The sequence below is a fragment of the Myxine glutinosa genome, chromosome 12 (genome assembly GCF_964187855.1).
Source record: "Myxine glutinosa chromosome 12, kmMyxGlut1.1, whole genome shotgun sequence".
In the NCBI taxonomy this organism is placed as follows: domain Eukaryota; kingdom Metazoa; phylum Chordata; class Myxini; order Myxiniformes; family Myxinidae; genus Myxine; species Myxine glutinosa.
Genome location: NC_136272.1, coordinates 62,617,112 through 62,633,128, shown reverse-complemented (window position 1 = coordinate 62,633,128; position 16,017 = coordinate 62,617,112). Strand labels below are relative to the sequence as shown.

Below are 16,017 nucleotides of genomic sequence, written 5' to 3'. Positions count from 1 at the left end.
CGCCACGTCGGCGGTGGTGGTGGAGACGAGGGGAACGGCCTCCGGCCACCTGGTGGTCCTGTCCACCATGGTGAGCAGGTGTGTGAACCCCCGTGACGGGGGGAGGGGGCCCACCAGATCCACGTTGACGTGGTCGAAACGTCGTTCGGGCACGGTGAAAGGTGCCAGCGGGGCCTGGGTGTGTCGGTGGACCTTGGCCCGTTGGCAGGCCGTGCAGGTGCTGGTCCAATCGCGGACGTCCCGTCGAAGGCCGTGCCAGACGAATCGCGCCGACACCAGCTTCTGGGAAGCTTTACGGCCCGGGTGGGAAAGGCCGTGGAGGGAGGCGAAGATGCGGCGTTGCCAGGTGACGGGCACGATGGGGCGAGGCTGGCCTTGGGAGACGTCGCAGAGCAGGACAGTGTCCGCGAAGGGGATGTCGGCCAGGCGGAGGCCCGTGTCCGCCGCCCGGAGGGCTTGCACCGTGGTGTCGGTGGTTTGGTCCGCCGCCATAAGCGCAAAGTCCACGCCCAGGTGGACCGCGTTCGCGCTGGCCCGGGAAAGACAGTCGGCCACGGCGTTGTTTTTGCCGGCGACGTGCCGGATGTCCGTGGTAAACTCCGACACGGCGGAGAGGTGGCGCTGTTGGCGGGCCGACCACGGCTCCGTGACCTTGGCCATGGCGTAAACCAACGGCTTGTGGTCGACGAACGCCGTGAAAGGTCGGCCCTCCAGGAGGTGGCGGAAATGGCGGACGGCCAGGTGTAGACCGAGGAGCTCCCGGTCAAACGTGCTGTATTTGAGCTCGTTCGGCCGGAGCTGCCGGCTGAAAAAGGCGAGTGGCTGCCAAACCCCGTTCACCCATTGCTCATGTACGGCGCCCACCGCGTAGTCGGAGGCATCCGTGGTGAGGGCGATGGGAGCGTTGAGCACCGGGTGAGCGAGCAGTGTTGCGTCGGCGAGGGCCCGCTTTGAGCTTTGGAAGGCCGCATCCATTGCTGCGGACCAGGCGATGTCGTGCTTGGCCGGCTTGCCCCGGAGGGCTTCGTAGAGGGGCCGCATGAGTTGAGCAGCGCGGGGCACGAAGCGGTGATAAAAATTCACCATTCCCAGGAATTCCTGCAGGGCCTTTATGGTGCGGGGACGCGGGAACGTGGTGATGGCCTCGACCTTGGTTGGCAGCGGCACGGCCCCGTTCTTGGTGATGTGGTGGCCCAAAAAATCAACGGCCGTCGTGCCGAAGTGGCATTTGGCCGGGTTGACGATGAGGCCGTGCTCGCTGAGGCGCCCGAACAGTGTTCGGAGGTGGAGGAGGTGCTCGGCCCGGGACGTGCTGGCGACGAGGATGTCGTCCAGGTAAACGAAAAGGAACGGCAGGTCACGCAGCACGCCGTCCATCAAGCGCTGGAACGCCTGAGCCGCGTTCTTGAGACCAAACGGCATCTGCAAGAATTCGAATAAGCCGAACGGCGTGATGACTGCCGTTTTAGGGACGTCGGCCGCCCTGACAGGTACCTGGTGATATCCCCGTATGAGATCAATTTTCGAAAAAATGACCCGTCCCGCCAGACGGGCGGAGAAGTCTTGGATATGCGGGATCGGGTACCTGTCGGGGGTGGTAGCGTCATTGAGATGGCGGTAGTCGCCACACGGGCGCCATCCACCCCCCGGCTTTGGCACGATGTGCAGTGGCGAGGCCCACGCGCTATCGGAGCGCCGCACGATGCCGAGGTGCTCCAACGCGTTGAATTCGGCCTTCGCCACAGCGAGCTTGGCTGGGTCGAGGCGGCGGGCCCTGGCGTAGACCGGCGGGCCCGTGGTTGGTATGTGGTGCTCGATCCCATGCCGTACTGCGACGGCCGAAAACGTCGGCCGCGTGAGGGCCGGGAACTCCGTGAGCAGGCAAGCAAACTCGTTCGCCGCCGGGACGGCGCATGCCAGCTCGGTCGGCGCGGAGCTGCTCAATGTGCATACCAGGGAGCTGAAGGTTTTGGCGTTGATTAAACGACGCCGTTGGACGTCCACCAGCAGTCCGTGTGCGCAGAGGAAGTCGGCGCCTAGCAGAGCCATGGGCACGTTTGCGGTTACAAACGTCCAAGCAAAGCGTTGGCCGCCGAAGCAGAGGGTGACGTTGCGCGGGCCGAAGGTGCGGATGGTCGATCCGTTGGCCGCAACCAAGGAGGGGCCGCAAACCGCGGATTGCCTGTCCTGGTCAGAGGCGGGTATGACGCTCAGTTGGGCGCCGGTGTCGCACAGGAAGCGCCGTCCGGACGCTTTATCCGTGATGAACAGTAAGTTGCCCGTGTGGCCGGCGCTCATGGCTGGTAATGAACGCCGGCCCGGCCGTTTCCCGGCCTGCCGAAGGTGCACGGGGGTCGGCACGTCCGGGCCTTCTGTCCGAACCTGGCATGATAGTAACACCACGCTTGGTCAGGTGGAGGCCCCGGTCGTCGTGCTGGAGGTGGTCGGCTCGGTGTAGCGGCCGCCAATTGCGTCGGCAGTTCGGTCGTCGACCGTGCCGGATGCTCGGGCGCCATGGGTGTTGCGTCGGACGGTGGTGGGTCCCATGTCGCCGCTGCGATGCGCTGTCCTGCGGCGGAGATCTTGTCGGCTTCTCTGACAAGGGCCCGGGGATCTGTGATCGTCGTGCTTGCCAGGGCGAGGCGTACCGGGTTAGGCAGCTGACGGAGGAACAGCTCCCGGAACAGGAATGCCGGAGAGTGCTCGCCGAGCAGTGAAAGCATGTAGTCCATTCGCTCGGAAGGGCGCGTGTCGCCGAGCTCGGGCAGGTCGAGCAGGCGCCGTGCGTGTTCCGCCGATGGGAGGGCGAAAGCGTCGAGGAGAAGCTTCTTAATCGCGCCGTATTTGTCAGCGGCTGGCGGGCTCTCGAGGAGGCTCAGGGCGCGGGCCGCGGTGGCCGAACCGAGCGCTGCTACCACATGGTGGAAGCGGGTGTCGTCGGCCGTGATGCCTCGCAGGGCGAACAGGGAATCCGCCTGTGCGAACCAAACCGCCGCATGAGCCTCCCAGAAGGTAGGCAGTTTAAGGGCGACTGCCGTGTCCATGTCGGTAGGTCACCAATGAAGGAGCTGGGGCTCCCACGTCGATCGGAAGAATGGACGCGACAAAAAGCTGGAATTCATCCGAGTTGCTTTAATCAAACCAAACACTCAGGCACTCTGAAAAGCCCGTTTATCGGGCAGCAATATATATACATATTATCCCGGAGCGTTTGCCCAGGAAAGGCGAGAGGGGGCGTGGCCCAGCGTCCTGGCTGCGGCCTGGCAAGTTGAGGGCGGGCCTGCCCGGGCGTCCTGGACGAGCCCGGCATGGTGATCGCTCCGCGTCCTTGATAGGTGCAAGGCGATTGTGAAAACCCAGCGGTAGCCGCTACACCATCACCTTTCCCTGTCTCCTCCAGACCTTTCTCTTCTCTCCCCACTTCTCTCTGCCCTCTCCCATCATCCTCCTTTCCCTTCCTCTTATCATTTTTTTCAATCTACCATCCCCACTGTGCCTACATAATAAACATATCCCTGCAGTTAAATTACAGGTGTAGCAAAAAACTTTTACTTTTTAGCAAAAAAAAGCAACTTTTTTTTCTTTTACTTTTACAAAACCCTTTACAACACATTTCCATGTATGGTGAAAAGTACCTCTTCCTCACAAATGATTTAATGTACCTGTACAGTGTACACTGCCCGATACAATGTATGACTTCAATGAAAGCTCTCACGTTTGTTACTTCCTTTTATCATAAAATATAACGTCCATTTTAGAATCTTTTGAGGTTAGTGGGTTTTAGTTTGTCAGATGCAGACTGGATGGGATTTTTTTCTTTTTGCTGAAAGGGATTGTACGTATTTCTCGGTACATGATGTAAATGTATTTGCTTTTCAGATATCAATGAGTGCCATTTTGGGTACTGTTCACATGACTGTGTAAACACTCCCGGATCATACTACTGCCAGTGCAACCTTGGATTTGCTCTCACTGCTGACAACCTCTCATGTGTGGGTGAGTTATACCGATTTGATGATGTTTTACTACAATATATTTGCCTCCTATTGTCACAAGCACATCGGCTATCAGCAGTCGTGACCAAAAATATGGGCACCCTTGCACATTTTTCAAATAATGCACCATTTCTTCCAGAAAATTTGTTGAAATTTTAAAATGTTTTGGTATCCACATTTGTATTTATTTGGTTTGCAGCGGAACAAAACAAAAAAAGCTGAAAAAATTACTAAATCTTAACTTATCCCACACATAAATCTTAAAATGGCCCGGACAATATTATTGGCACCTTTTAGAAGTTGTTAGAAATAATTAGATTTCAAGCAGGTGATTCTCCTTTACTTTGGAATTGAACTCACCTGTGGTGAGTTGCAGGTGCCTGCAATATAAAAATCACTCATTCAACCAGTTCGAATAGAGAAAAGGAGACATCCTGCTGTTTTGTGTCACTATGTGTATCACAATGATCATGGAGAAAAGAAAGAAAACCAGAGAATTGTCTGAGGAGGTCAGACACAAGATTGTAGCCAAGCATGGACAATCAAGGCTACCAGTCCATCTCCAGAGACCTTGATGTTCCTGTATCCACCGTACGCAATGTTATCAGGAAGTTTAAGGCCCATGGCACTAGCCAACCTCCCTGGACGTGGCCGCAAGAGAAAACTTGATCAAAGATTGCAGTGAAGGATTGTTCGAATGATGGAGAAAGCACCTCGATCAACTGCCAAACAGATTCAAGCTGAACTTCAGACAAAAGGTACGACAGGTTCAACTCGCACCACCCGTCGCCAACTCAATGAAAGGGGGTTCTATGGTAGGAGACCCAGGAGGACCCCACTGCTGAGAGAGAGAGAGACATAAGAAAGCCCGACTGGAGTTTGCCAAAACACACCTGAACAAGCCAAAATCCTTCTGGGAGAATGTCCTGTGGACGGATGAGACCAAATTAGAGCTTTTTGGTAAAGCACATCATCTCCATGTTTACAGAAAACAAAATGAAGCCTTCAAAGAAAATAACACCTTCCCTACAGTCAAACATGGAGGAAGTTCAGTGCTGTTTTGGGGTTGCTGTGCTGCCTCTGGCACTGGGTACCTTGAATGTGTGCATTGTATCATGAAATCAGGAGATTACCAAGGAATTTTGGAGCGCAATGTTCAACCCAGTGTTAGAAAGCTGGGTCTCCATCAAAGGTCATGGGTCTTGCAGCAGGACAATGACCCCAACACACTTCAAAAAGCACCCAGGAATGGTTCAAGACAAAATGCTGGACTGTTCTGAAGTGGCCAGCAATGAGTCCAGATCTAAATCCCATTGATCACCTGTGGGGAGATCTGAAAACAGCAGTTGGGAGAAGGCACCCTTCAAATCTGGGAGAACTGGAGCAGTTTGCACAATAAAAGTGGGACAAACTGCCAGTAGAGAGGTGAAGGAAGCTCATTCATGTCTATAGGAAGCGCTTGACTGCAGATATTTCATCCAATGTCTGTGATACCAAATATTAAGTCTTGGGTCAATAATTTTGTCAATGCCATTTATTTTTATTTTCTGATTTAAAAGGATAGATTAAGTTCTGAATCCAAAACAAAGGTTCTGTAATATTAACAGTGACATAAAGAATTGTGGAGACAAAATACTTTCGTCAATTTCAACTTATTTTTAGAGAGAATTGTGAATAATTTTTTTTAGGTGCAAGGGTGCCAATATGTTTGGTCACGACTGTGTATACAAGGCAAAGAATGTCACAAAAGTGGGACACATTAGCCCACTTAGTCATCAACCTTGTCACAGGTTCCACACACACAGGCGACTCAGTCATTCCGGAGATAAGAGAGTGATAGATAGAGGAGTGAAGCAGGTGGGGTGTGGTATCGACCCCGTCGTCACCCGTACATGAGCTCGGTGGCTCACGTGGTAACGAACAGGGGGTGTGGTGTCGGTGAGGGAGAGTTGCAAGTGAGATGTGCGGTGTGTACAAGTCCTGAAAAAGACTGTTGTGGACTCTGTTGATACTTCGTAAAACCAGTGCGAGTCAATGAGGTGCATGTGGTGGTAGGTAAATAGCTCTCAGGAGTCATTCAGAAGTCTGACAAGGTAAGACATTTAGCTTCGACGACATCTTTCGGTTCTGGATCTGATTTCCCTGTACCTGTCACTATGACGTAGTTGCCGTTGCTTAGACTGCTTGGGTGGCAGCCATTGTGGGAATCTGTCGCAGATCGACTTCACAAAGTTGGAACATAGTTCAACGCGTTGATAACTCAAAGTTGGTAGGGTAAGTACCTGAAGAGCATTGCCATGCGATTCGTACTGGTGTCTGAGAATTATTCTCAACGTGCGTTTTTGAATTTGTTCAAATGTATTTGACTGATGGATGGTCAGAGCCGAATGCCATACTGGTGACCAGTACGCAATTAATTGTATCATGTAGGACTTGTACACCCTCATCAGGTCATCCTTCGAGGCACCAAAGTGATTCAGGACGCAAAGACCATACATCTTGCGCGAGGCTTTGGGTGCAATGTACTGAACATGCTCATTCTATTGGAGATCCTCCTAGATTATTACACCAATAAGTCTCATGTTGTCGTAGTCCTGGAGCTGCATGCCGTTGATTTCCACTGGACATTGGGCAGGTGGTTTGCGTGTAAAACAGTCACTCATGAGTTGGCACTTCCCTGGATTCAGTCGCATATTTGACTGCTGGCACCATTCCTGAAGCGATTCCACCATGTCTGGAATGACACTGGGTGAGGTGACGCAATGACTCTGCGATGGTTAAGTCGTCTACAATGACTGGGGCTTGGTCAAGTGCATCATTAATAAGCGCGATGAAGTTCAGAGGTCCTGATCGAGTCCCTTGTGGGATCCCTGCTATGGTGGTGGTGTTCCAGACAACTCACCTTTATAACGCACCTGTTGGCTTCACATCTACAGAAATCTACACATCCAAGGGATCAAATGTGGTCTTGCTCCAAGTTCATACAGCTTTCTGATTACAGTTATGGTCGACAAGGACTAAGGCCTCAGAAAAATCTGTGAGTACAAGAGTCGACGCTGTTCTTGGTTTGTCTACTTGCATTTGAAGATGGTTCAAAAGATCTACGAAGTAGTGGGCAGTTGAGACACCTTCATGGTTTCCAAACTGTTGTGAATTGATGTTAGGTCAAATGTCTGATAACAGCCATCTGTAGGCAAACAACTCTGCGAGTTTGGTGAAATGGTTTGTGAGACAACCCTCAATTTGTCGAGTTCAGGTGTGGTTTTGGGAATGGGTACCACAATCGACTGTTTCCACTGGAAAGGTACATAGGTACCCTGCTCATAGGTACAGTTGATGATCTCGCAGAGGCATGCTAAACTCCAGCGCAAATTCCTGAAACAATCTTGCCGAGATACCATCAGGACCTGGGCTTTTCCCAACTTTTGTTTAAACAGAGTTCCTGATAGATGTGCCAAGGTTAGACTTCAGGCATGGTGTTTGGAAGTAACGGTAAATATGCAGGAAGGTTCGCTGTGTCCAAAGCCGGAATTGCATATCCAATGCTCACAAAATTTGTGTTGATGTCATCTGCTATGCTAAGGTGATCTTCTGCGTCCACTCCTACCTGGTACATGGACAGTGAGTTCCTCTAACTTCCCTCCTGTCATCACCTTTATCTATCGGTACCAAGAACTGTGGTTTTCGTGTTTCAACCGCTGTACTCGGTTGCGGTAGAAGTCTAGTGATGGTTTCTTAATTTCACGGTAGCTCTGAGAAGAGATAAGGAGATAAGTTAGCTCTGAAGAGAGAACCACCATTGATTCTCTTGATACTCAAGAGTTTGCGTTTAATGAAGTTGGCATAGGAGGTGATGTCGGTGAGGAGGTGGTGACCATGCCTGGGAGCCCGAGTCTCCGTGTTCATTTCCGCTTGATGCCCTCAGCACTCGTTCCGCGTTGTTCTCAGTGCTTGGTCAGCTTGGTGGTCAGTGCCCGTACCGTGACGGTCTCAGCACTCGTTCCACGTTGTTCTCAGTGCTTGGTCAGCTTGGTGGTCAGTGCCCGTACCGTGACGGTCTCAGCACTCGTTCCGCGGTGTTCTCAGTGCTTGGTCAGCTTGGTGGTCAGTGCCCGTACCGTGGCGTTCTCACCACTCGTTCCGCGTTGTTCTCAGTGCTTGGTCAGCTTGGTGGTCAGTGCCCGTACCGTGACGTTCTCAGCACTCGTTCCGCGTTGTTCTCAGTGCTTGGTCAGCTTGGTGGTCAGTGCCCATACCGTGACGTTCTCAGCACTCGTTCCGCGGTGTTCTCAGTGCTTGGTCAGCTTGATGCTCAGTGCCCGTACCGTGACGTCAGCACTCGTTCCGCGGTGTTCTACTAGTGCTTGGTCAGCTTGGTGGTCAGTGCCCGTACCGTGACGGTCTCAGCACTCGTTCCGCGTTGTTCTCAGTGCTTGGTCAGCTTGGTGGTCAGTGCCCGTACCGTGACGGTCTCAGCACTCGTTCCGCGTTGTTCTCAGTGCTTGGTCAGCTTGGTGGTCAGTGCCCGTACCGTGACGGTCTCAGCACTCGTTCCGCGTTGTTCTCAGTGCTTGGTCAGCTTGGTGGTCAGTGCCCGTACCGTGACGGTCTCAGCACTCGTTCCACGTTGTTCTCAGTGCTTGGTCAGCTCGGTGGTCAGTGCCCGTACCGTGACGTTCTCACCACTCGTTCTGCGGTGTTCTCAGTGCTTGGTCAGCTTGGTGGTCAATGCCCGTACCGTGACGGTCTCAGCACTCGTTCCGCGGTGTTCTCAGTGCTTGGTCAGCTTGGTGGTCAATGCCCGTACCGTGACGGTCTCAGCACTCGTTCCACGGTGTTCTCAGTGCTTGGTCAGCTTGGTGGTCAATGCCCGTACCGTGACGGTCTCAGCACTCGTTCCGCGGTGTTCTCAGTGCTTGGTCAGCTTGGTGGTCAGTGCCCGTACCGTGACGGTCTCAGCACTCGTTCCGCGGTGTTCTCAGTGCTTGGTCAGCTTGGTGGTCAGTGCCCGTACCGTGACGGTCTCAGCACTCGTTCCGCGGTGTTCTCAGTGCTTGGTCAGCTCGGTGGTCAATGCCCGTACCGTGACGGTCTCAGCACTCGTTCCGCGGTGTTCTCAGTGCTTGGTCAGCTTGGTGGTCAGTGCCCGTACCGTGACGGTCTCAGCACTCGTTCCGCGGTGTTCTCAGTGCTTGGTCAGCTTGGTGGTCAATGCCCGTACCGTGACGGTCTCAGCACTCGTTCCGTGCTGTTCTCAGTGCTTGGTCAGCTTGGTGCTCAGTGCCCGTACCGTGATGTCAGCACTCGTTCCGCGGTGTTCTACTAGTGCTTGGTCAGCTTGGTGGTCAGTGCCCGTACCGTGACGGTCTCAGCACTCGTTCCGCGGTGTTCTCAGTGCTTTGTCAGCTTGGTGGTCAGTGCCCGTACCGTGACGTCAGCACTCGTTCCGCGGTGTTCTCAGTGCTTAGTCAGGTTGGTGGTCAGTGCCCGTACCGTGACGTCAGCACTCGTTCCGCGGTGTTCTACTAGTGCTTGGTCAGCTTGGTGCTCAGTGCCCGTACCGTGACGGTCTCAGCACTCGTTCCGTGCTGTTCTCAGTGCTTGGTCAGCTTGGTGCTCAGTGCCCGTACCGTGACGTCAGCACTCGTTCCGCGGTGTTCTACTAGTGCTTGGTCAGCTTGGTGGTCAGTGCCCGTACCGTGACGGTCTCAGCACTCGTTCCGCGGTGTTCTCAGTGCTTTGTCAGCTTGGTGGTCAGTGCCCGTACCGTGACGTCAGCACTCGTTCCGCGGTGTTTTACTAGTGCTTGGTCAGCTTGGTGCTCAGTGCCCGTACCGTGACGTCAGCACTCGTTCCGCGGTGTTCTACTAGTGCTTGATCAGCTTGGTGGTCAGTGCCCGTACCGTGACGTTCTCAGCACTCGTTCCGCGCTGTTCTCAGTGCTTGGTCAGCTTGGTGCTCAGTGCCCGTACCGTGACGTCAGCACTCGTTCCGCGGTGTTCTACTAGTGCTTGGTCAGCTTGGTGGTCAGTGCCCGTACCGTGACGGTCTCAGCACTCGTTCCGCGGTGTTCTCAGTGCTTAGTCAGGTTGGTGGTCAGTGCCCGTACCGTGACATTCTCAGCACTCGTTCCGCAGTGTTCTACTAGTGCTTGGTCAGCTTGGTGGTCAGTGCCCGTACCGTGACGGTCTCAGCACTCGTTCCGCGCTGTTCTCAGTGCTTGGTCAGCTTGGTGCTCAGTGCCCGTACCGTGACGTCAGCACTCGTTCCGCGGTGTTCTACTAGTGCTTGGTCAGCTTGGTGGTCAGTGCCCGTACCGTGACGGTCTCAGCACTCGTTCCGTGGTGTTCTCAGTGCTTGGTCAGCTCGGTGGTCAATGCCCGTACCGTGACGGTCTCAGCACTCGTTCCGCGCTGTTCACAGTGCTTGGTCAGCTTGGTGCTCAGTGCCCGTACCGTGACGTCAGCACTCGTTCCGCGGTGTTCTACTAGTGCTTGGTCAGCTTGGTGGTCAGTGCCCGTACCGTGACGTTCTCAGCACTCGTTCCGCGCTGTTCTCAGTGCTTGGTCAGCTTGGTGGTCAGTGCCCGTACCGTGACGGTCTCAGCACTCGTTCCATGGCATTCCCCAAGCATGGCACTTGGCAGGATTCACCTTGAACTCTCTCAGCACTGCTCCTTTAACTTTAGAATTCTATCACCAACTCTTTCTACTAACCAATCACAAAAACTTTCTTGTCTCGGCTGCCAGGCATTTATATGGCCTTCGCTTCTGATTGGCTGCTGCTCTATGATCCAACCATTGTGGTTAGCTGCAGGATCACAGGGTGGTTAGGGGGGACTGGGGGGGGGGGGGGGGAATCTGAAGAAAACCTCACCTGATGTATATTAAACTTCTTGTGAAATTGTAGATGTTTTGAATGCTCTTTTGAACACATTAGACCCAGTTTACTGATTAACCTTTCTTTTCTCCTGATTGGCCACTGATTATGTCGTCGCACACAATCACAATGTCAAGATGGACGTTTTTCATTCTGAGGAACCACCTTTAGAGGTCATTTTTCCCCACCGAGCAGGGTTTGGCCTTTTTCGGGCACCTTGGTCCCCTTTTTTTGAAGCAACGTTTTATGGCCGGATGCCCTTCCTGCCGCCAACCCTGTTAGTCGCCTCTTGCAACACACACGGAATTACCAGCAAGCTGGTACTCAATTTGCCGACCTCGGAAGGATGACAGGCTGAGTCAACCCTCCTGGCGTTAATTCAGCGATCGACCGGGATTCGAACCCTGGATCCTCGGATCACAAGCCGGCACCCTAACCGCTAAGCCAACACCAGGCCTTTTCACTCTGAGGGAGTCAAATTTATCTCAAAAAAATTACAGGAAATATTGTTATGTCGATTTGTGGTAGAGCAATATGTAGAACAGGTAGAGCTGAATAGGTAACAATGCTTTGAGGTGTCGCGGTAAGGAAAACTACCCTGCAATAAGTTCATGTGTAGGCGTTTTGTCGGTTAAGATGTATAATTGTGAATCTACCAGGAGGTTCGAGTGATAAGTAGTGTAGGGATTAAGAAGTAGTGCCCTTGTATGTCTCACCTGGTTAGCCAAGCCTTTGTCCCTTTTGGCACTGCACACCACTTAGACATTAGTTAGGACCTTTAGTACAACACTAAGTAACGCCCTCCCCTGACATGACTTGGGAAGAGACCAGGCCAGGACACCGCCACCGATAATGGCTGCCGCCACCTACACCTCCGGACAGGCCTATCCACCTTGAGTACCACGCCCAAGAGGGCTGTGCTCGTTTGGCGCGAATGGATGCGGGAGGCGCGAAGCGGATCAACAGAGGGCGGGAAGTTACGAGGCCCTGATTGGTTGGCAGCCCGCCAAGGCTGACATCACGGGCCGGCAGATATTAACGAGAGCCGAACGCCATTTTGGGCAGTTGGTTCGCAGTTCACGGCCTGAGTAGTTCAGGCGAGTTGAGTCGAGTTGGATCCCGAGTTGAGTTGCTTGGAGAGACAGAGACGTGAGACGCACTTTGGTTCGAGTGAGAGAGTCGTTCAGAGATCCCGAATTCCAGTGAGATTCCTAGCAGATTCCTGGCAGTTTTCTGGAAGATTCACGGCCTGAGTTGGCCGTCCCAGTGAGATCCGAGTTGGCTTGTCGACCGGGTAGGAGGGTCGACCTCGTGGTGATCGGTGCTTGTTGTGTGGTGCTTGGTGCTTTGGAACTTGGAGCGAGGCGTGCCGCAGGACGAAAGGAGCCGCGTGTTGGATGGCGGACAAAGCCAACGACAAAGACCAGATAAGACCAAGTTGCGCGTTCACCAGTACATGACGTGTTCTTTTCCTTAATTCAGATTCCCTTGTTTGTATTTGATATCTGGTGTGCGGGATCCCGATTTAGAATAGTTCATTACCGGCGCGTGCTTTTCCTGTCCCTGCCTTGATTTAATAAACCCTTATATTATTTTGCTGTACATATACTTGAACGCAGTTTCCCGGGTGATTGATTTAACAGGTAAGCCTGAAGGGGCTCTCGCCGCTCCCCTCCATCCCGCGCGCTTGGGTAGCTTTGGTTTCGGAATCCGCCATTGAGTTTTCGCCTCAGGGGTTAAGGCCTTCGCGATCGGCATCCGTGACTGCCAGATATTAATTTCGGCGGTTGCGTGACAATATTTTATTCTTAACTTTCACATTATCTAAGATTTCATATTGATATTTCCTTCCAAAATGTTGATGTTCTCCAAAAAAAGCCATTTTCAACTTAAAGCAACAAGAACCCATGATATTGTGCAACTCATTTGATCACCTTAAGTCGTCTTTCTTAAACGTTGTCCGATGACATTTTAACTGAAATGCGTGTCTTACTTTACCTGAAAAGTAAAATTGAGTCAACATGGGCCTTGTCTTTGTCATCCCCATTCCCTTATATCTCCTTGCAGATGTCGATGAATGTTTGGGAAACACCCCATGCTCACAGCGTTGTTTCAACCTCTACGGCTCATTTATGTGTCGCTGCAACAGTGGATACGAGCTCGAGTCCGACCAGCGCACCTGTCGAGGTAAGGCTCAGGTGGGGCAAGATGATGCGCCTGACCAGAAGGCCAATAATTTTGACATAGCATGTTTGAGCAATGTTAACCAATAACTAACAAAGGCCTGTGTCACATTGTCACAATGTTTTAGGCATCGTTGGTTTATCCATTCATTGTATTCTTGTTCATTTGCCACATTGCTCAACTTTCTTTGCCACATTGCTCACCTGCTTGCCACAATGCTCAACTTTCTTTGCCACATTGCTCAACTTTCTTTGTCACATTGCTCAACTTTCTTTGCCACATTGCTCAACTTTCTTTGCCACATTGCTCAACTTTCTTTGCCACATTGCTCAACTTTCTTTGCCACGTTGCTCAACTTTCTTTGCCACATTGCTCAACTTTCTTTGCCACATTGCTAAACTTTCTTTGCCACATTGCTGAACTTTCTTTGCCACATTGCTGAACTTTCTTTGCCACATTACTAAACTTTCTTTGCCACATTGCTCAACTTTCTTTGCCACAATGCTAAACTTTCTTTGCCACATTGCTAAACTTTCTTTGCCACATTGCTCAACTTTCTTTGCCACATTGCTCAACTTTCTTTGCCACATTGCTCAACTTTCTTTGCCACATTTCTCAACTTTCTTTGCCACATTGCTCAACTTTCTTTGCCACATTGCTCAACTTTCTTTGCCACAATGCTAAACTTTCTTTGCCACATTGCTCAACTTTCTTTGCCACATTGCTAAACTTTCTTTGCCACATTGCTCAACTTTCTTTGCCACATTGCTGAACTTTCTTTGCCACATTGCTCAACTTTCTTTGCCACATTGCTCAACTTTCTTTGCCGCATTGCTCAACTTTCTTTGCCACGTTGCTCACCTGCTCGCCGCAATGCTCACCTGCTTGCCGCAATGCTCGCAGCTTGGTGTTTTGCTCACCTGCTTGCCGTGTTGTTTTTCTGGTTTGTACATTGTTTGTCCCTTTGGTGTGTTGCTCACCTGGTTTCTAAAATGTATTTTTTAGTCACCTGGTTTCTAAAATGTACTTTTTAGTCTTAATCACTACATTTATTTTATACCTGTCTTCATCCGTCTTCACTAGATGTGGACGAATGCAGCTTATCAAGGTTCCTTTGCCAACATGAGTGTGTAAATGAACCGGGTGCCTACCGATGTAGTTGCCCCCATGGCTACCTGTTGCACACCGACACCAGTAGCTGTCGTGGTGAGTTTTGGCACCTGTAGCTTGACATGCGTTCACACGTAGCATCATCGGGAAGCACCCGAAAACACAGGAAAACCTTAAAAAGATCTCCACAAAAAGTGTTAAGACTATAAAAGGCATACGCCATTTGCCCACCTGCTTTACAACCCACATCTACACTCTATAGTAACTGGAAATGCAAATATATTATTATTTACCAGTTTACAACTTCTACATTTGGTAGTTTAGTTGTTGCAGAATTTCCGCTCGGCCATCATCCCCTTTAGAGTTTGTCTGCGTCAGTATAAAAACAAGGAGGGCAAGTTTTCCTAAACGAGTGTTAGGAGCGTTATAACAACTGCCCTGGGAAAGGTAACCCTTCTTCAAAGCCTGAGACAACTGAGGATTGGGAGAAGGTATAAGATACAAATTTGTTTGTCTACTGTCAGCCTAAAAGTATATCATTCATTTTTTTTATTTTTTCATTTAAAGCAAAAGGATGTATGAATGGCAATTCCAAAAAGTATATAAACAAGGTTGGGATTCAATTCAATAAATTCAATTTATTGAATTGTTAAATATCCAAGGACGCATGATTTACCTGATGTTAAATGAATAAATTTATTGAATGTTCTCCACAAATGCCCCATCAATGGTTGGTGAAGACCTTTTTTTCTTGCTTCTCACCTCCGAGTGTCCACCCCCCCCCCCCCCCCTCTTGTTTTTTTGTTGGTACACCTCTTTATGCCTCCTTTTTATGCGATTTACGCCAATGCATTGAGACGTGGCAAAAATGGTTAAATGTATATTATTATTTATTGTATGGATTTACTTCACTAGAAAAAAAGAAAAGTTATGCATCATTGGCAAATGTACTTTTAAACGCTTGCCTGCAATGATTTTTCACACGTTTTACAGGTGGAAATTAAACTTACAGTACCATGCTGACCATTGCATCTCCTCATGACAATTTACGAAAAGATATGAATAAATTATTTTCGATTATTTGCACTACATTAAGTCGGTATTAGATGCACAGATGTCCATGTATTGAAACATTTCAGTGTTCATAGACATTTCAATGTCTTGCACAATTTTAAATCCTATCCCAACAATGTACTTGTATGTAATGCATCATGACAGCAGAAATGAATGATGTGTTTATTTTCCTTCGTTTTGCTACAGAGCCATGTGCTTGAATGAACATTAGATTCTATAAAGGTGTGCAATATAGGTTATCACATGCAAATATCATGAAACCATTATTAAATCAGATTAATGATCTTCATTAAACAAGAGCTTTAATATCCATATATTTGCATGGATACTTCAGGCTCATTCTGCCTGCCTGCTAAGATGGCCGCTGAGCGCGTCCATTGGATACTTCAATGTTTCGCACGAGTGGGCTATCTTGCTCCGCTTTACGATCTTTGGTCGAGGCCGAGTGAAGTGAGGTCAAGGCCATTTATTCCTGAAAACACCCTGCAACTCACGCCTGCAGAAAACAGACTTTTTGGAATGTTTCATCCAATCGTCATGTAACGTTGATAAATTCTCCATGGATGTGCTGACGGCTGAGGCCTGGCTTACCATAGCACTGTGGTGTACTTGTAGTGTACTTTTTATCGGTGGCAATTGGTTAGTATTTTCCATCGATTGATTTTGTTACATTTATTTGTCCAACCAATGGGAGTAGTGTAGGCGTGGTAAGAGGCTTTATCTGGAGTGTGCAGACGCGCTCCGAGTAGCGTCTAGCTCCTTTACAACTTTACGA

General features: G+C 50.6%; 1 protein-coding gene across 2 annotated transcripts in view; it reads left to right on the top strand.

The window, feature by feature from the left end:
* Positions 1-16,017, top strand: part of LOC137437467 (fibulin-5) — a 57,744-nt gene that overhangs the window by 32,608 nt on the left and 9,119 nt on the right. For both annotated transcript variants that reach the window (XM_068131811.2, XM_068131813.2), the window contains exons 5-7: positions 3,880-3,996; positions 12,942-13,061; positions 14,142-14,264. In XM_068131811.2, coding sequence (XP_067987912.2) covers positions 3,880-3,996; positions 12,942-13,061; positions 14,142-14,264 — 360 coding nt within the window. The remainder of the gene's footprint in view (positions 1-3,879; positions 3,997-12,941; positions 13,062-14,141; positions 14,265-16,017) is intronic.